The sequence below is a fragment of the Nylanderia fulva genome, unplaced genomic scaffold (assembly GCF_048542155.1).
Source record: "Nylanderia fulva isolate GAGA-0341 unplaced genomic scaffold, ASM4854215v1 Scaffold116, whole genome shotgun sequence".
NCBI lineage: Eukaryota > Metazoa > Arthropoda > Insecta > Hymenoptera > Formicidae > Nylanderia > Nylanderia fulva.
Window position 1 is genome coordinate 284,743 of NW_028189365.1, and position 22,042 is coordinate 306,784.

Below are 22,042 nucleotides of genomic sequence, written 5' to 3' on the forward strand. Positions count from 1 at the left end.
CTCTCGTTCCGCCAACTCTCTCTCCCTCTTATGCAGCTCGACCTCTCGTTGCTGCCAACTCGATGCTGATTGTGCACTCGCTGCACCAGCTGCCTCTCGCTGCTGCCGACCCGATGCCGGTTGTGCACTCGCCGCACTAGCTGCCTCTCGCTGCTGCCGACTCGATGCCGGTTGTGCACTCGCTGCACCAACCACCTCTCGCTGCTGCGAATCCTCGCCGCTGTCACCACACTCGTCCTGTCCGTCCATCCACGCCCCCGACAGATCGTCCTCCATCAACCGCGCGATCAACTCCGCAGTGGACAGTTCGCGCGCCGCCAACAGCTCCTTCAACGCAACGACGGTGAATCTGTTCGGATCTTTCATTACGGCGACTCTACACCGCACTCCACTCAACGAGAACCGTCTCTAAAACCGCCCTCCACGTCGCAGCACCGTCCCTCGTACCCCGACACGCGCGTTTCGCTCTCAAACTCCTCGCACTACCTGACTACGTCGTCAAATTCTCTCTTTAATGTATCTTCCGGCCACGTCTCCAAATGTCTCACTGCTATCCCGGACAAGCCCCCAAAAGTTTGAAGGATGTTATACAATTAATATGTAGCATAAAAATGAAACAGATCGGAGAGTTCCAGAAGGGAGAATCACAAAATATATTTTGTAACAGTATTAAGATACACGAAGTATTTGTCGATCGGCTCACTCATGCCGCGTACACATATTATTTCTCAATATTGACGAAGTCAGGTGCGGATCTCGACTGACTGAAATCACGCATCGCTCTTGCTGTTGGGCGCGGATCGCGCGCCGCCAGCAGCCGAAAATCACATGACACACACATACCGTGACCGTGACCAACGGTCGTGTCGACCTTCTACATTATTAATAACTAGCAGGCTGTGAAAGAAATAGAATTGTTAATGAGGTGATTTTCCGTGTAAGAATGAAATAAAAGCAAACTTGAAAATACGGAAAGTAATTATTTTATACAAAACTTTAAATTTATATTTTAATTAAAAGAAAAAGATTAACATTACTTGAAATATTTTTTATTATTAACAATTAATGTAGATAGATAACATATATATGTCATATGTAGCAAAGGAAATCTGTGTGTGTGGCTAATAAATTATTCAATTCGCGTAGAAATTTTATATGAAACGTCGATATTAAATGATCGATGATTCACATTGGATATTCTTATCAGATTATTTATTTTTATGAAAAATCAAAAAATCACGTTTAATATTCTTTATTATTAACAGTTTTAAAAATTATGCAAACGTTATATAATAAAAATGACAATGATGTGAATTACTAGTGACATGTATAACATTGTAGCGTATTACGTGTATAATATAAATATATTTAAAAAAAGGTAAAAAAAAGCAGTTACTTTACGACATAGACAATTTAGCAAACAATTGGACGAGACCTGAAGAACACGCGAAGAGTTTTTTTGAATTTCTTTGTTCTCGTTTAAGAAAAAGAGATGACGTAGGTAGGATCTATATGGAGGTCTTTCCAAACTTTGCCAGTTCACTACAATCAGTAACAACACTATCAGTTCCAAGATCACACGGATAGTCTTTCGTGTCGATAACCTTATTGCCTTGTTGTTGCTTCAACCATGTTGTTTTTCCAGAAGCAGGAGGAGCATATACAATGCAGCTAGGCCTATGAACAGCAATGTCCATCCGGAGTACAGGATCACTACAAATCCCATATCGGTACTTTGGCCTGCTGATATCCCTCTTCTTCTCAGTCTTCTGGTCGGGAAATCCGTTCTGGATTTTATCCGAATCCACTGTATGTGGATGAATCCTAGGGGGAGAAATTCTCACATCAGAAGTTGGTTGCGCTATAATTATCTGACGGTATCAAGCTTGTCGCTAGATCACCCGTAGGTCTATCTTCAGGTGCAGGAGGTGCACGTACTTTCTTTTCGGTAAACTTGAAAATAAAAGTTTTCAAACCGACATTAACGTATGCGTCAAAAACTGTCGCATTGCTCTTAATTTCTACGAATTTTTCACGTCTTAAAACACTCCGTAGTTTCCCAGGAGAGTAGTGGCATGATTCATAGTCTTGAGCCTTCACACAAGAGAAGTCGAGGTTTGATAAATAACTCGAAAAGATTTTGCTGAATATTCGCGGAAAAGGCAGCGGTGTATCGGTGAAATAATACAATAAAGCTTCGTCAAATTCTGACACTGCCTGTTTCAATAAATCTAAATACAGAATCTAGAAAATTGTCCACGACATTCTTTTCATGAATTAAATAGGTTAGTATACACATCAAACCACGGTGATATTCAACATCGCTTTCATGTGCAAAGATTACAACTAGTCTACTCTAAAGATCGTCGAATCCAGATAGCTCTTCTTGATAAAATGAGTCAGAGTCCATACCCATTATGATATAAAATCAATCTTCATCGTTGAGCGGTAGAGGTCTCGTAGGGAGAAATATCAACCTAAAAACCCGGTAGGATCTATATGTAGGGCCAAAATCCTACTAAGTAGGGTTGAGTCCAAGATATAAATGTTTGTGAAAACTTGAGTGGGAGAAAGAAGAATATATATATATATATATATATATATATATATATATATAATGAAAATACTTATTAAGTCAGCTCTTTTAATTTTTAAAACCACAATCTCCACTTAATTCCTCTCGACCAATAGAGTCAAACGCGATGTTATTGCGACAATTATGAAAGAAAGAACATTTGGAAAATTAAGGAATTTGAATCCTATGGTTGGGATCTCAAAAATTCCCCTTGTTCCTTCTCTTAACATCCCCTGTAAAGAAATAGGCGAGAAAAATATTGGTCCGAAAGTCGGCTGAATCGGGATATATATATATATATATATATATATATATATATATATTCTATCTTTATTTTCTCTGGTCTGAAACGTTTGAATCATTTTTCTCAGTCTCTTATTGTTCATGGTGTAGTAAACCTCGTGCAGAGTGCATAGAATGTATCCATTGTCCGTTAAGAACAATTAAAACTGCGAGTTTTTTTAATATTGTGTTTTATATATATATATATATATTCTATCTTTATTTTCTCTGGTCCGAAACGTTTGATCATTTTTCTCAGTCTCTTATTGTTCATGGTGCAGTAAACCTCGTGCAGAGTGCATAGAATGTATTCATCGTCCGTTAAGAACGATTAAAACTGCGAGTTTTTTTAATATTATGTTTTATATATATATATATATATATATATATATATATTGTAACCGTTGATTTTATATTAGTCCGTCGAATCAATAAGGATCCGGGAAATCGGGCCGATGTAAATGGCCGACGGCACACCTTCGGTGCGGAAAGCGGGAAATTCGCGTAAACACGAAAAATATGTTTAATTGGGCGCCAGGCGCGAGATTCGCGCCACTCTGAAAATTTACAAATCGACAGATGACCTTTATAATCAGTAAATCATCCCGAAAATTTCCGCGACGGCGATAATCGACTCGCTCAGATCGTCAGGGGGTAGAGGGGGGAGTTCGGACGGGAGAGAGGACGGAATTCGAGAAAGGCTATTTGAAATCGCTCAAATGTAACAAACATTAAATATATTTGAATAATGATGAACGAAGATAGACAGAAAAATAATGGTATAAAAGCTTGAGTGACCTGTTAGGTCCAGAAAGAAAAATCAATATTCTTTCGGTATACTACGGAGGGATCTCCGTTTTAATGACGCCGACATACAAATAAACGAGGCCGAAATTTGATTCGGACAATACAATACGGCGTATTTACGGCCGAGACGCGGCGCGTTGTTATTGTTCCGCGCCTTTGAGACGACCCGACGCGGTGATATCGAACGACACGCGGGACTCGGAAGTAAATTCGCACGCCTACGTGTCGACTAATTATTAACGCACGAGACTTAATAAGGTCCGTGCGGCGTAATTAATTCTGAGGGTTGTAGGCAATACAAAATTTCCGTAAACTGTAGTAAGTCCCGCGCGACTTCCTTTGCGACCGATCACTCCGGTCGTCCCTCGCAATATTTTACAAAGAATCATAAGACTGCGCGGATAATGATATGCGCGAGAAAGAATACGCTATTTCGGATGCGTGACTCTAGACAATTTTCTATTCTCAGATATAGAAACTCTAACAGACGAGAACGACACAATAATCACGAAACGATACTTTTGTTCTACATTAATGTAACGAAATCGCGGTGACTGTCGGCGTATCCACGGGAGAGAGAGCCTCTCTTAATACGTATACGCGCGGGAGAGAGCACGCGGTCGGCCGGGCGCCGGGATAAATTCCACGCGGAACGAAACTCTAAATCAAACCTCTCGAAATATCGCGAAATTACACCGGTGAATCTAATAACCGGCCGCGGCCGTGACACGCTTCTCTCCCGAATACGGTACTCACAAAAAAGAATTTAGCGGCTTTACAAGAATATAGGGCCGTTCGTCTCACCGGTAGCGATGGGTCCTTTGATGCTTCGGCATCCACGCGCAGGAACCTCTGCTCTCGAGAACGCTCCGCCGGACAGTGACGAGCAAGAGGCCTGCCGGGATCACGCCGATAATGAATTGGGCATTTTCCACCCGTGGCGCTCCTTATCCTGGGGTGCGTTCAGATCTCTCACCCAGCGAGTGTGGGTAGGGTGGACTGGGAGTGGGCGGAGTTACTGTGAGGTGATTTCGGTGGAGTGAAGAATCTGAACGCACCTATGCATTCTGGAGACTGTGTAAAGGTGCCATTAACAAAGAAAACGTCCATCTACAATCACCTAACCTTAAAGATGGATCATCGAGTAATTATAGCGTCAGTTGTGACTATAAGTAAAAATTTTTTACAAGAAGTAATGGAAAGTGATAGTGACAGTAGTGGCAGTGATACCTCTGATGAGGAGTTGGATATGCGAATACATATGCAATTGCGAGGACCTCAACGCAAACCTGTAAGAATTGAAGGTTATATAGAACATACAATCCCACAACTTCATCGTGAGCAGTTCAGGCAGCATTTTCGCATGACTCCAACAACGTACAATCAACTCGAACAGAGATTGGCACCAATTTTGCAAGGAGATGTTGATATGAAATCTCACATACCAGTCAGGAAGCAATTACTTGCAACTCTATGGTTATTGGCTACACCAGATTCCTACAGGTAAGTTTCTTTTAAAGCATTTTCTAAAGAGACAGTGAAAACTATGCAACCACAGATGTAGTAGAAAATGTATAGTCATGATATGTAATTCACGACCATTGAAAGTGTGTGTGTGTGTGTGTGTGTATGCACGCGTGCGTGTGCATGTGTGTGTGAATCTTGTCTGTGAATAAGTGTATTTGTTTTAGGTCTGTAGGGGAAAGATTTGACATGAGTAAGAGCTCACTGAATGTCGGTTTCATGAGGGTTGTACAAGCCTTGAATGACATCGCTAGAGATGTCATACAATGACCAAGAGAAGACAGATTAGCAACAGTAAAACAAAAATTTCAAAGGTTGTCAGTGCTACCTGACATTATTGGAGCTGTGGATGGTACTCATATTTCTATAAAAGAGCCGTATGTAAGTTTCTTTTTCGTTTAAAACAACTATATCTTGATGGATTTATCCAATGTTCTGATCATGATATGATTTTATGCAAAAAATTTGTTGAGCGAGTTTAAAATTAAAATGAACATTAAAATTTATAAATATTTTGTGTATGTGCTCTAAACATTTAAAATTAATATAAAATTGTCAAGGGTTGAGTAGAGGTCACTGTGCTATTATTATTAAACAATTATATTAAACAAATAAAATATCAAATGTTTTAACCATAAATGCGATCATCAAAGAAATAAAGTAAAAAAACATTGTTTAACCGAAACGTATTATTATAACTTTTTAATAATAATAGCACGGTGACCTAACTCTGTTCATTAGCTCTGGATAATTTTATATTAATTTTAAAAACATAATACCTCTAAATATTACATTGGCTGAAACTTTATTTTTTAAAGAAAGGTTCTCTGTCCTATAAGACATATAAGAAAAAATATGCTGTTATACTTCAAGCTATATGTGACTCTGAGTTAGTTTTTCTGGATTGCTTTGCTGGTTACCCAGGATCTGTAGGTGATATAAGAGTATTTAGAAATTCTGATCTTTGGTCAGAAGTCCAGAGGGATAGACAATCATATTTCCCTAACGAGGAATACATCATTGGTGATAAAGCTTATCCTATTTTACGTTGGTGTATTTCTGCTTTTCGTGATCGTGGTAATCTTACAGCGGTAAATACATACTTTATATATTTAGTTGTATCTATAGAATCATATTAATTTTTCATTTGGTAAACATTTTCTTCACTTCTCTTTGCATGTCGAAACCATGAAATTATTAGAATATTTTTTCTTTTGCAGGCTCAGAAAAGATTCAACAACATACTGTCTACAGTTAGACAAGTAATTGAAAGAGCATTCGCATTGCTGAAAAGAAGATTTCGAATGCTGAAATATCTAGACATGAATAGAGTGGACATGATCCCCTTTGTGATAATTGCTTGCACAGTTCTTCACAACATCTGTCTTGAAAGATTTGATGAAAACATAGAAGAATATATCTTAGAAGGTTGGGAAAATGAAAACATTGAAGAAGGCAGGGAGAATGAAGTTTGTGTTCAAGATCCAGTGGCAGATGAAGATGCTGGTTTAGCAAAAAGAAATTATCTAGTAACCTTAGTTTGATAGTTATGTATTATACACTAGTGGTCATAAGTATAACACTTCTAATTATATATTTTGTTAGTAGACAAAGTTTCTTGATGAAGAATAAAATAATGAATCAAGGCATAAATACTTGTGATAGAACTGTATTTATTCATGTCATTTTACCTATACAATATACATTACAAATATTTATATATGTGGCAATAAAATATATTAGAAATATATATATATCCTCAACATAACAAGTGTTTCAGTCTTTAAGCATTAAATCACATTAAGTATCTGAGTCAATAACATGTGCAAAGAACTTAATCCCAATAATACTTTCAGGTAGCACCAATCGCAAACAATCATTTACAATATCTTGAATTACTTAAAATTAATGAATTACTGAATTACTGAAGTAATTAAAATTATATAGAGATCAATACTGTGAATTATGTACGTTTCCACCAATGTAGATTAACTTTTATCTCAGTTTAATTTACTTTTTATCTTTTTCTAATTCTTAGAACTAGAAAAGTAAAAAGTTAATTAAACTAAGATTAAAGTTAATCTGCATTAGTGGAAATGGACGTTACAAAACGAAATAAGAATAGAACTAAATACTAAAATAATACTATTAAAGGTTACTACTAAATGAGAAACATGCACAACAAAGTTCTTTCTTTCAGTTTAGCAATGAGTTTTTGTTTTATGCCCGTTCTCGGTCCCTTCCCCGACCGGAAGAAGGACAAACGAAAGGGGACACGTGCTCGAGTAACGATGGGTATTTGAAGATTCCACGAAGAGACATAGCAGCTGAGGGCCGAAAAGCACGTGCCATGCATGAAAGAAGACGCAAGATTCAATGGAACGCCGGGATAAGAAATTTATTATACACAGCCTCCTACTTGGGACACTAGCGGTAGCTGTTGCAACCGTTGTCCATGGGTTACGTGGAGCTGCTTGGAAATGAACAAACGTCGTCCACCTCGAATATGCCAAATCTACAGAATGCTCGCCTAATATTTTAATTTTAATTTGAGGTGAATAATGACTACATTAATGAATATGTTAAAGCTCATGAACTGTCTTGAAACTTTGATGGAAGATATTAATATAAAAGTTATATTTAATTATTTTAATTTAATTAAATTAAGTTTATCTAATTATCTCAAAGAAATAAAAGATAATAATAGCAACTTTCAATAAAGCTTTATATTTAAAGCGCGGAAAATGTTAGAAAATTATACGGATTTCTGTAGCGCATTGTTTATTTCCATGCAACTCCACGTAAAGCAAGCAAGCACGTAATTTGTGACACTATCGGGACTCGAGCAATTAAACGTGACCTCAGAATTATACATAATATCACTGAAAGTCCGGTGTGCGTGATACGACACGCAGAATACTGTCCACAATTTATCGATTAATTTTGCAATTTTCAAGTAAAACACGACGGGACTGTTATCGTTAAGTACAATTTTTTAATCACTTAATGATTGTCATTTGAGCGAAATAAACGTCGGCGTCGCTCGTTTTATCAGCTAAAGAACAAATATTATAAATAAACGACGCTTTGCGAGAGACAACACGCATTAATAACAATATAACTTACAAGTCAGTCGACCCAGACGTCACTCATCCCTAGTTATATTTAATGCGAGGGGTCTCAGAATAGGTGTATGTTTTGCTAGTATTTACTTTAAAAAAATTAATGAATAACTTTTCTATCAGATAAATTATTTATATACAATCAAACGGTTAATAAATTATAATTTCTACCTACGTTAATTAAAAGTGGTAAATAATTATCGGGAGATACGTATGTGATATTTATTATATTAAACCGTGAAAATAAATTAAAAAGAATATTTTAATATCCATGCTCATTACGCAGAAGTAAGATAAATTATTAATTAGAAAAAAGCAATTAAGAGCGTTTCCGTTGAAAAGTATCGTTTACCTTTATCCAAAATAGGAATATGTATAACGAAAGTCGTTTCTAAGCGAGCACCGAGAACTGAGCTGATAACGATAAACTTACGATAAAGACAACTATATTTAGAGCACCAATGAGTTGCTAGTAGAACAGGACGAATAAGATATGGCGTATTACCGACTAAATTTCGGGACTTCCTCCGCTTCTTCAAATTAATACACTTGTATTAATACACTGAGATAATTCTCTGACTAGCATAAGAATTGCAATACAACATCAAGTGCTCCAATAATATAAAACTCTACAATAAAAAAAACAAAAAAAAAATTAAAGAAATCAGTGTATAATGTCAAAATAGAAAGAAAAAACTACACACTACTTACAACTCTATAACTTCTTCAAGAGTTGGCTCATTACACTTTGATAAACTTCAATGGCACGATCCTGTCGTTCCATACGTTCAGTGTGCCTCTTCTGTCGGGCCTCTTCTTTTCTGTTAGACTCCTCTGTTCTTATGGTTAATAGTCTTTCGATGTTTTTCTCAGTGACACTTTTTTTTTTCATTTTGGATTTAGGAGTAGAACCATGCTCACTATCGGCTTCACTGCTGCTGTTTAAGCATATAGAAGCTGCACTTGAATCTTGAGTTTCTACAATAGTAGATTTACGCTTTTTTAGTGTTGAAGCTATGGACACAGGTTTCACAGCTGGCTTGTCACCAAGAGCATCATCCATCTCTTTATAAAACTTGCATGTAGCAACTGGAAGGCCACTACCCTTCTCATTCTTGTCCTTAGCTTTCACATAGTGTTTCCTGAGGTCCTTAAATTTGTCTTCACATTGCTGACCAGTATAGTCCCAGAGTGGGTTCTCTTTCTTCAACTTGCTGGCTATCATTTCCCAGACTTTCTTGTTAGTAATGGTAGTGCTTTTGAAATAGCTCTCATGTCCTCTTCATTCATCAATAAGAGTTTTAACAGCATAATCATCCTTCCACGATGCTGCATCTGTGGTAAGAAATAAGAATTGGTAATGAATATAGCAGTATACAAAGAGACGAAAATATAATTTAAAAAAAAACATGCGTACTTTTCTTGCCAGAGATGTCAATAAGTGTTAGTAAATTTTTATTTTCAGAATTTGATTCTTCACCAGACAACAGTTCTGTTTCTGACACTAGAGTCTCATCTATTCATCAATAAATATTATTTTAAGATTCATCAACTAAAGTAGTCTCATATACAATATTACAAAATTAAAACAGAGATTAGTAAAACAAAGAACTTGCCTGAAGAATTCTTTTCAACACATAGATTGAAAGATGCTAGATTTTCAGGTGTTATATCAAGGTACATCGGACAATTACCTGTTGAAATAAAAGAAAAATAAATAATAAACAATGATTGAGGCTCAAATATATAAAAATAATACCAAATATAGACTAGGAGCCGAGGTTTTTAATGCTATTATAAACAATCCTACATATAATGATAACAGACGTTTCGACCTACAGGTCATCTTCAGTGTATTGTGATATCTATAAAGATAATGCTAGCTATAAATAACAATAAATATATACATAAAGGGTCAATCGGTTAAAAATTAAATTCGTTTGCAAACATTACTTATAGAAGCAGACTATTTAAACAAACTGTCCACCTCCGCTTTAGCAATTTCCAATCTGTGTACATACTTTTTAGGTTTCAATTTTTAATATTAGTTTTGTTCAGATTGGAAATTGTTGAAGCAGAGGTAGATAGTTTGTTTAAATATTCTACCTCGACAAGTAATATCTGCAAATGAATTTAATTTTTAACCAATTGACCATTTATATTTGTATTATTTTCATATGTATTACATCACATTGAAAATGATTTGATATAGATCGAAACGTCTGTTATCATTATATGTAGGATTGTTCATAATATTAGTATCTGTTTATACTGTGATATTAGTATTAAAACCTAACCTAACCTTGCTCAGCTCATAGCACATAATATTTGGAAAATTATTTAGAAAAATAAATCACTTTGATTGATGAAAAAGAAAAAACTATAACTGCAAGCCTATTCTGTATTATAATTCTTAAATACAGTTTCGCCATCGTGATAACATCATTGTGCAGCTTTTTTACTATCTGCGTAACGTTATAACGATAATGAAACTGTCGATAAAAGTCACAGAATAGGCCAGCTGAATATTTAGAGCGTGAATAACAAATAACTTACCATCAACGTCCCATACGACCAACTTGTTATCGGAAAATACTGGAGAATCAGTCTCCGTGACCACGAGTTTAAAATTCATCGTTGTGTTTTCTTGGCGCGTAAAATCCACCCACCGACACCCTAGGTTTGTTCGCGTCGCATGCTCCAACTTACTCCTTCTTACTCCAATGCGCTTGTATTGGTGCGCTCCTCGAATTGGACCAATACGAGCGCATTGAAGTAAAAAGGAGCAAGTTGGGGCATGCGACGCGAACAAACCTCCTGTGTCAGGAACAGAGTGCTTTTTCCCCTCACTCGGGTGTGTTCGGGTGGAATCTGAACGATATACTCAGAGGTCACCTGACCAGAAGCAGGAGGCATCTGAACGGCGTTTGAGTGACTTAAAGTACTTAGGTGGGGAATCTGAACGCACCCCTGGCAGGGCCGCCGGGTGCCCCGCGGGACCCTGCGAATTTGCTTGATGCAAATTTTCTCTCGCCGTTCCTCTTTTCTTCTGCATTGAGTTCCGCTGTTCCTCTATATTGGTCGTCGGGAAGACTCCTACTAGCGCGCCTCTTTGCGATTCCTCCCAAAAATCCGCCAGATCGATTGTTTGATCAATGGTGAAATTTTGTGTATCCGGATCTGCGGGGGCTCGAGGCAGGGTATCTCCCGCGCCTTTTGTTTCCGGGGCTCTCTTCACCTCTCGCGAGAGAGTGGCCATCCCCGTCTCTGGCCGGAATCTCTGCGAAAGAAGGAACATTTTACGGCGGTACCCAGGTTCTTAACGGGAGGAGCAATCCAGAAAATCTATGTGAGAATAATATTTACCGGGCGTGATCCGGACTTGGTGGCCTCTGCTCAGTCCTAAATCGTCCTCACTCTTTCTTTCTTTCTGTTTCTCCGGTTGAGACACATACCCTATGCAAAATTGCTCGCCGAAAACGCAAAAATCGCTTAAACAAAAATCATAAATAAAGTAATTCGCGAAACGGATGCGCGAAGCGCATCCTCCGACGCGGTAGAAAACGCAAAAATGATTTTTCGGGTGCTCTCTCTCTCTCTCAAAGATTGGCGAGAGAGCAAAGGTTCCCGAATTTCCCGCCTTCCCGGCCGGGCCTTCGGCCCTTGTGACGGACAGTAAAAAATGTCACGTCACAATATATATATATATAAAACATAATATTAAAACAACTCGTAGTTTTAATATATATATATATAATATTATTCACATTAAATAATGGCGATACTGGATTTGCCTCCCGAGATGATTTTCACAATTATGGAAAATGTGAATATTAGTTTGAAAGGCACTGTAAATATACGTTCCACGTGCACGAAATTTCGAGATATAGCTGACGACAACAAATTCTGGAAGAAAAAGTTTGGTCAGAGGTATGTTTGTACCTAAAAAAATTATCTTTTTAAAAAAAGGTAAAAAAGGTGCTAAGTCCGCGTAATGTCCCTGTAAAAATCTATCCTACAAAAATTAATAATATAAAAAAATTATGCTAAAAATAAAAACTTTAAAATATTTTAATTTTATTTAATTAACCAAAAAGGTTATATAAAATAATTTTTTAATTTCCTACATTCTACAAAAAATATTAAAAATTTCCAATAATTAAAAAAATTATAAATAAAAAAAAAATAAAAATTAAACATGAAAAAAATATATAGAAATTAAAAATTAAAAAAAATTAAAAATTTTTTTAAAATTAAGAAATTAAAATATGTGATATAATAAAAGGCCAACTTAACGAGCTTATATGATATTAATTAAAAAATTTTTTTATTAATTTACGTCATAATATACAAAAGATAAGATAAACGTTTCGACTGTACGACAGTCTTTTTCAATATCATGCTAATATGTCAAAAAATTAAATTAGTCATATCAACCTTATTATAAATACAACATTTATGAGATTATCATATGACGAACGCAGTACAAAATTCATGTTTGTTGGCTTGAGTTAGAGCGTCAGATTTATGTATGTCATGCTGTTATATTATGTAACGACATTTTTTGTCACGAACTTAACACTTTTTTAAAAAATTATTTCTTTTTACATAACATAATCACAATGTGTACTTTTTAAAAAACAAATCGATATCTGTCTTACAATTAGACACTTTTTTTAAAAAATTATTTCTTTTTACATAACATAATCACAATGTGTACTTTTTAAAAAACAAATCGATATCTGTCTTAGACACTTTTTTTAAAAAATTATTTCTTTTTACATAACATAATCACAATGTTACTTAAACAACATTAGACAGATATCGATTTGTTTTTTAAAAAGTACACATTGTGATTATGTTATGTAAAAAGAAATAATTTTTTAAAAAAAGTGTTAAGTTCGTGACAAAAAATGTCGTTACATAATATAACAGCATGACATACATAAATCTGACGCTCTAACTCAAGCCAACAAACATAAATTTTGTACTGCGTTCGTCATATGATAATCTCATAAATGTTGTATTTATATTAAGGTCGATATGACTAAATTAATTTTTTGACATATTAGCATGATATTGAAAAAGACTGTCGTACAGTCGAAACGTTTATCTTATCTTTTGTATATTATGACGTAAATTAATAAAAAAATTTTTTAATTAATATCATATAAGCTCGTTAAGTTGGCCTTTTATTATATCACATATTTTAATTGTATACGAGCCGAAGTTTAATTTATAAAATATATATATTTAAGAAATTAAACAAACTTAGCACTGCTAAACTTTAATTGAAGGACATTCAAGCGAAGGAATACATTAATTTAAACATATTGTTTGTTTAATTACGCAGTGCTAAGTTTTTTAATTTTTTATTTAAAAACAATTTTTAATTTTTTAATTTTTAAAAATTTTTAATTTCTATTGTAACCGTAATTCTTTTTATTCGGTCGGATAACTAGTTATCCGAAAAGTAGGGCCGATGTAATTGGCCGACGGCACACCTTTGGCGCGGAAAGCGGGAGATTCGCGAAGACACAATAAATTTTCGTTTGCTTGGGCGCCAGGCGCGAGATTCGCGCCACTCTAAAAATTCATAACTAGAAAAAGACTTTTCGTAAATCTTAAAACATCCCAAAAGTCCGCGACGGCAATACTCGACTCGCTCAGAGCGTCAGGGGGTAGAGGGGGGAGTTCGGTCGGGAGAGAGAACGGAGGTCGAGAGTGGCTATTTAGAATCACTCAAATGTAATAGTCATGGAATATATTTTAACAATAAGGTGGACGAAGAACAAAAAAATATAAAAGTTTGAGTAATATGGTGTACAAAAAAAATAATATTCTTTAGATAAGTTACGAATTGAGATCCGCGCACTTGTCGTTCGTGGCGGGCAGAGAGTTTTATGTGACGCCGAAATACCAAAAAAACGAAGTCGGATTTTACATTCGGAACGATACTGTACGGCGCATGTACGGCCGAGATGCGGCGCGTTGTTATGATCCCGCGCCTTTGAGATGACCCGACGCGGAGATATCAGGTGACACGCGGGACCCGGAAGTGAACTTGCCCGCATACGTGGCGAATAATTATTAACGCACGAGACTTAATAAGGTCCGTACGAAGTAATTAATTCTAGTAATCTTGGCAATACGAAACCTCCCGTAAACTATAGTAGATCCCGCGCGAGTTCCCCTGAGATGTATCACGTTGGTCGTCCTCCGCACAATTTCACAAAAGATAGAAAGGATCCTCGAATAATCGTATGCGCGAGAAAGAATACGCTATATATCTCATACGCGACTATAGACATGATTACATTCTAAAATTTATAAACTCTAACCGACGAGAGACGGCACAATAACTACGGGACGAGATTTTATTTCTAACATCGGTATAATGAAATCGCGGCGACTGTCGGCGTATCCGCGGGAGAGACAGCCTCTCTTAATATGCGCGCGGGAGAGAACACGCGGTCGGTCGGGCGCCGGGACCAAGTTCTACGCGTAATACCTCTAAAGGTTTTCGTAACCTCTCGAAAAGACTAATGCGAATAATTGGAAACCGACCGCTGACACGACCCGCGTCTCTCCCGAACAATCTACTCGAAAATTAGCGACTTTACAATTAGGGGTCCGTTCGTCTCACCGGTATCTGCGTGTGCGCCGCTGCTTCGGCATCCGAGATCGGGAACCTCTGCACTCTGTCACGTTCCGCCAGACAGTAACGAACGAGAGGCCCGCAGTGTTGTTAGACGGGCTAGGTTTTTTCGCGCATGTGCATTGAATGTAGTATCAATGAAGTAGTCACTCGCATGGAATGGGGTCCTGATTTCCCCCTCTGTTTAATTTTTCTTAAATTATTGAAAATTTTTTAAAATAATTAATGAATCGTATAATTTTTATTATAAATGTAATAAATTTAATTAAAAATGTTAAATATAAACATACAATAAACAAATAATGAAATTATAAAATATATACATATACGTGTACCTATGTTATAACATACGTAAATTACGAGTTTAGCTTTTATTTATACAATTTATAATTTGAATTATTGATTAATTTTAATATACATAAATTATAATAATATACACGTAAAGGAAAATAAAAGGTTAAGAAGTTTTAACACAATTTAAATTAAAATTGAAATTTATTTGGCAGAAATCAAAGAATACCAACATTTGTTGCATGGGTAAGGAAAACTGCCAAAAACCTTACCAGTATTCTTAACAAGTACGTATTATATATTTATATAATAACAAAATACATATTTAATAAAAATAATAATAAACATTTTATTAACGATCTAAGATAAAATACTATATATGTAATATTTTAATACTCTCTCTCTCTCTCTCTCTTCTCTCTCTCTCTCTCTATATATATATATATATATATATATGATAAAATATATAAATTATTTAATTTGTTATTAACAAAAAATATCAAAAACAATCTATATATTTAATTTTACAAATAATTAAATAATATAATATTTACTATAAGTGCATATCTGAAAAATAAAAATAATTAGTGCACATGAAAAATGAAAGTAATTATAGCACGATGTACATCTGAAAAATAAAAATAATTAGTGCACATGAAAAATGAAAGTAATTATAGCACGATGCACATCTGAAAAATAAAAATAATTAGTGCACATGAAAAATGAAAGTAATTATTGCACGATGCACATCTGAAAAATAAAAATAATTAGTGCACATGAAAAATGAAAGTAATTATTGCACGATGCACATCTGAAAAATAAAAATAATTAGTGCACATACAAAATAAAAGTAATCATTGCACGTTACACATCTAAAAAATGAAAATAATTAGTGCACATAAAAAATAAAAATAATTATTGCACAACTGAAAAATAAAAATTATTAGTACACATACAAAAAATAAAGATAATCGCAAATCTAAAATATAAAAAAATATAAATAAAATTAATTATTGCACGTCTACTTTTGAATATAAATTTTGTGCATTATGTAATTCCAAATGTCTTGAATCAATAGTAAAATTTGTGCAATTAATATTATCGGATTGGAAACTTGATCGAATTTTACAAATAGCAGAAATGGTATCATTAGCTAATCTATTTCGTTTTTTACATTTAACATCGGTAACTATAGAAAATATCCGTTCTGCTTCAGCATTAGAATGCGGCAAAGAAAGTACTATTTCAACTAATAATTTTAATTGTACAAAAATTTTTTCATCGTTATAATTTTTATAATCTAATATTTTTCTCTACATATCATCAATTTCTAAGGAAGCTAATTCTTCTTTTTCTGAATTATTAAAAATTGTTGGCAATATTCTCCACTCATAAGCTAATTGTGTAATATCAATAATATTTCCAAATTTTAAAGCAATATGAGACAAATCTTTAATTTTATTTCTACTTTCATTATAAAGAGTAATTTTAGCTTCTAAAAACTCAATTGTTCAAAAAAGAAATCTTTATAAGGTAAACGCTTCATCATTTCTTTAACTGCTATTTTATAAAATTCTAAACAATTTAATTTAATTTCTTTCACACATTCTAAAGACTGTTTTTTTAAAAAATCCTCACACTCTGGTCCCACATATACATCAGTCAGATCTTTAATATTTTTCTCATCGTCTACATTTAAAGTAGCGATGTGCATCAAAGCCTCCGAAGTTACAAAATTTTGAGCTAATTGAGAAATTAATTGATTACTAGTACTAAATAATCTATGAATTAAAATTTTACGAGACTGAAACAGAGCGTTAAAACTATTAAAAAAAATTAAGCAGTATTTTAAAAATAACAAATAAGCTTTAATACAATCATTGTTTAATAATGTTAAAATATTATCGGCAGATTTTAATTTATCTTCAAAAACAGCTAAAGCAAAATAACTACGTAATACATCCCAATTTTCAAGTAATCTAACTACACATTTATGCAAACATAACCATCTGGTATTGGATAATTTTAAGATCTTCTTTTTTTCAACGTTAAAAAAATTTTGAAAATCTTCTAGAATTGCAGATCTCTTTGCACTGTCCGAAATGTAAGTAGCAAATCCTCTAATCAAAGTTTCACAAAGCGAGGGCAATTTTTCACAGGCTTTACTTGCTATAATCGCGGAAGAATGGCAAATACAATTTAACATGATTAAATTCGATATTTCTAATTTTAAATGCGAATAAAAGGAATTATTACATCCGATCATTACTGACGCGTTATCGCTTGCCATTCCAACGATATTCTGTATCGGAATTTCGTTTTTTTCTAAAAATGTTTTAAAAGCTTTAAACATATTTTTCGCGGTACAATTTGTGGCATCTAATGATAATAATTCTAACAATTGTGTTTTTACTGTTTTATTAATAGGACAAACGTATTTTACAAGTACGCACATAAATTTTGTATTTGTCACATCTGTACTTTTGTCTATTAAAATGGAAAATTTACACGTTTTTAAAATTTCTATCAATTTTTCTGTTTCGCGTTTTGCAATTATTTCTTTAACAATTTGAGTGCACTTTATTCGGCCTAATGAAAGATCTCGTACAATTCCAGGCTCAATACAAATATCTTTTAATAAAGGAACTAAATGATCTACATTTCCAAAAGCAATATTATGTTCCGCGAAAAAGGATGCTAATTTAATTTCCGCGCGTTTTACTTTATTAATATATGTTAAAGTATTATCAACATCGGGAGGACTTTGATCATTTTTATGTTCACTTATTTTTGTCATATGTTTGACCGATTGTGAGTGAGCTACTAAATTTGTCTTACAACAAGCAATAGTTTTTTTACAAATATTACAAAATGCTTTATTTGGTTCAGAATGGGGAGCCAACCATCCTTTAAAAATTATTTCGTCTAACCATGAATTTTGAAATGCGCGGATTTTTTACTAGCTCCTTTACTAACATTTGGATCCATAATGCACTTTTATATTATATAAATTGTAATAATTTATTTATTTTTACGTACGTTCAATTAATCTGCTTCCTGCGATTCCGCCAAAACTCCGTGGTCCAGGGTCTTGGTCCGTAGTTGCGCGCGCAAACATCATACGTTACTGTAGTTGTCATGGTTACGTCACGGTAATACGCGCATGCGCGAAAAAACCTAGCCCGTCTAACAACACTGGAGGCCCGCCGGAATCACACCGATAATAAATTGGGCATTTTCCACCCGTGGCGTTCCTTATCTTGGCTAGGGCCGCCGGGCGTCCCGCGAATTCGCTCGATGATAATTTCTTTCGCCGTTCCTCTGTTCTCCCGCCTTGAGTTCCGCTGTTCCTTTTCATACTTCTCGTCGGGAAACCTACGAGCGCGCCTCTTTGCTGTTCCTCCAAAAATTCACCAGAACGATTGATTGATCGATTACGAATTTTTATAGCAGGATAGATTGAGGCTCGAGGCAGTGTATCTCCCGCGTCTTTCGTGTCCGGGACTCTCTCGCGCCTCGCGAGAGAGTGGCCATCCCCGTATCTTGCCGGAATCTCTGTGGAAGAGGGAGTATTTAACGGCGGTATCCAGGTTCTTAAAGTGAAGAGCAATCAAGAAAATCGGTGTGTGAAAAATATTTACCGGGCGTGATACGGACGTGGTGGCCTCTGCTCGGTTTGTAATCGTCCTCTTCGTCCTCTCTCTCTCTCTCTCTCTCTCTCTCTCTTCTCTCTCTCTCTCTCTCTCTCTCTCTCTCGCTCGCTCTCCCTCTCCCTCTCTCTCTCTCTCTCTCTCTCTCTCTCTCTCTCTCTCTCTCTCTCTGCTTCTCCGGTTGAGACACGTAACCCTAAGAAAAATCGCTCGCCAAAAACGCAAAAATCTCTAAACAACAAAAAAAATATAAATAAAAGTAATACACGGAACGGATGCGCGGGGCGCATCCTCCTACGCGGGAGAAAACGCAAAAATTATTTTTCGGGTGCTCTCTCTCTCTCTCTCTCTCAAGGATTGGCGAGAGAACAAAGATTCCCGAATTTCCTGCCTTCCCGGCCGGGCCTTCGGCCCTTGTGACGGACAAAGAAAATGTCACGTCACACTATATATTTCATTTTAATTTTTAATTTTAATTTTTTTTATTTTTAATTTTTTTAATTGCAAATTTTTAATATTATTTTTTGTAGGATGTAGGAAATAAAAAAATTATTTTATATAACCTTTTTAGTTAATTAAATAAAATTAAAATATTTTAAAGTTTTTATTTTTACTTAGTATAATTTTTTTATAATAAATTTAATAACAGGCTGTTAAGAGCAGTAAATATAAAAATTCAAATTATGTTAGAAAGTGAAGTCATATATAAAAATAATATTCTTTAATCTAATGTTTATTAATGAATTACAATAAAAGGTGACAAAAAAGAATTAAACATGAGTACTCTTTAAATACAAATACAAAGTATTTACAATGGTGCATGTTATATACTAATATGCGATTATGTTAGTGCGCGTATGTTTTTTACACATTACAATTCACTTTGACTAATCCCAAATTGATTATTTTATGTCCCCTTATAAACATTTCAACAGAAGTTCTTATCATGTTTAACATCTCTTCAGTTTTTATTGCGATGACGCTAAGATGTGTTTTACAAAACTTGTAATGTGATAAAGAATCATGAAGACAATTTGGGAAATTCTCGTTTATGTAAAAACATCGTGCATTTTCTAAATTATTCATGACGTATTTTGGTTTCCAAAATATAGAGATTTTAGTCAAAAGAACCATTACATCGCAACGTAGACCAAGTCTTCTAGCCACGCTATGAAATATTGTATATACAATGAAATCTTGACCAAATTTATTTTGTAAAATATAATCTATACAAATCCATTTGATATTTTCGGGTAAGAAGATACATACTCGATGGTGCAAAGTGTCAAATATATATTCCTGGAGTATATCCATAATCTGCGTACTTTCTGTTTCATCCCATTGATTATCTTCGATATTGTTGTTTTTCCAATCGTAAAAAGTTTCTTCAGACGTGGAGAATATCAAATGGTTCGGATGTTTCTCTCCGAGACGATTCCGTACCTCTTGTGCGATTGTATCCAATGACGCACTTACATTTGTGTAACATCAAGAGACACGGTAGTGTCTCGCGACCAGTTAAGGGCGTAGCGGAGACACCGTGTATCTTAACGCGAGTCGGACATTTGAGTCTTTATAATATTTCGAATCCTCAATAATGGCTGAAGCAATCGAGTTTATACTAGACTTAATCGATAGATTGAGTTCGAATTATATAATAAAAGTGTCTTTATTTCTGCTCTACGTGATTTGTAAGCAGAGATATATAAATGCAAAGTCGAAATATGAAAAATTTCTATTAAGAAACGTCCCCGTCATCATTATCATCATTATCATCATTATCATCATCATTATCATCATCGACCACGCATACATAGTAGTATCGTGCTACACGTATTCACACGTATACAACACATGCGCACACATATATCACACGTACACAATACATGCAAGATGCATGTAGTGGTAATTTTGTCCATCTCGCACGTTTTACAACAGATGGCGATAGTGGCGCTCCGCCATATCGGCAGCGTGCGGGGTTATGTTGGCTAACTCTCTCTCTCTCTCTCTCTCTCTCTCTCTCTCTCTCTCTCTCTCTTTCTCACACACACACACACACTCTCTCATTCTCACTCACTCACTCACTGTTCGTCTTGTGTACTTATTTAGTACATTCATGATCGGCAGCGTGCGGGGTTATGTATGTTGGCTAACTCTCTCTCTCTCTCTCTCTCTCTCTCTCTCTCTCTCTCTCTCTTTCTCACACACACACGCACATACACACACACTCTCTCATTCTCACTCACTCACTCACTGTTCGTCTTGTGTACTTATTTAGTACATTCATGATTAAACATCTAGATTGCATTAATGTGAAATTTACTTACAATTAGTTTACTTGAAATATTCAATCTCTAAAGTGTTTATCTTATAAGATAGACAAAAAAATCTGAATAAATAATAAGAAAAAAAAACAAGGATTATTATTGTCATAATGTTTTATCAATTAAGTACTCTCAACTATCCAATAATTAAATAAATACGTACAAATGTGCGCGCGTGTACACACATACACATATTGATATTAAAGAGATTGAAGGAGAGGAAGGAGAAGATAAAAATTTAAATATTCACATATATTTTCAAATATTATATATGAATTTATAGTTTACATATCTAATTAATAATGAATTTCTAATTTTATATTAAACATATCAAAATAAAGACATACATGTATTTATCAAATGAATAAAATTATTGAATACAGACTTAAAAAATTTATTAAACATAGACTTAAAAAATTAATTAATTAAACATATTCCAAATTTAGAAAAAATAAACTTTATTTATATATGCAACAGCTTTTTAAACTAAATTTTTAAATTCTATTTTATATTAGACAATTATCTCAATCAACATCTACGTCCACATTAGCTGCACTGCAGACTACCTCTACAGCCACATTATCTGCTCCGCGGATATAGCGTTATGCCAATACGATACATTACATGTACTTACTTACTTGCCTTTACTGTACCAACTCTTGTTCTTTCCACGTAATCATGTTTTTACAGTTATCGTTTGCTGTATATCTTCCAGCAAACTTTATTTCGTGTGAAGTGTATTTAATTAATTAAATCTCTGCGAAAGATTGAGAAGATGAAGGGATAATTCAAACTATGAAGACATGGTT

The 22,042-nt window shown here is 34.8% G+C and overlaps 2 protein-coding genes across 2 annotated transcripts; both read right to left on the reverse strand.

Annotated features, from left to right (window-relative positions):
* Positions 1-8,589: 8,589 nt before the first annotated feature.
* On the reverse strand, positions 8,590-9,939 carry LOC114944742 (uncharacterized). Its single transcript, XM_029320780.2, has 3 exons — positions 9,728-9,939; positions 9,022-9,645; positions 8,590-8,843 (listed from the first exon to the last, which is right to left on the reverse strand). Exon 2 carries the CDS (start codon positions 9,533-9,535, stop codon positions 9,026-9,028), a length of 510 nt encoding a protein of 169 aa, XP_029176613.2. The 5' UTR covers positions 9,536-9,645; positions 9,728-9,939; the 3' UTR covers positions 8,590-8,843; positions 9,022-9,025.
* A 1,086-nt stretch (positions 9,940-11,025) lies between these two features.
* LOC146724804 (uncharacterized) lies at positions 11,026-18,209 on the reverse strand (the record flags this gene model as incomplete). The annotated part of the gene is made up of 3 exons (XM_085489562.1): positions 11,026-11,226; positions 11,279-11,590; positions 17,244-18,209. Coding segments are annotated over 3 exons (1,479 nt in total), but the record flags the coding sequence as incomplete, so codon positions are not given.
* Positions 18,210-22,042: the final 3,833 nt, after the last annotated feature.

Excerpts from the sequence above, each read along its gene's own strand:
- LOC114944742 (XM_029320780.2), bottom strand. The coding sequence starts at position 9,535 with ATGATAGCCAGCAAGTTGAAGAAAGAGAACCCACTCTGGGACTATACT.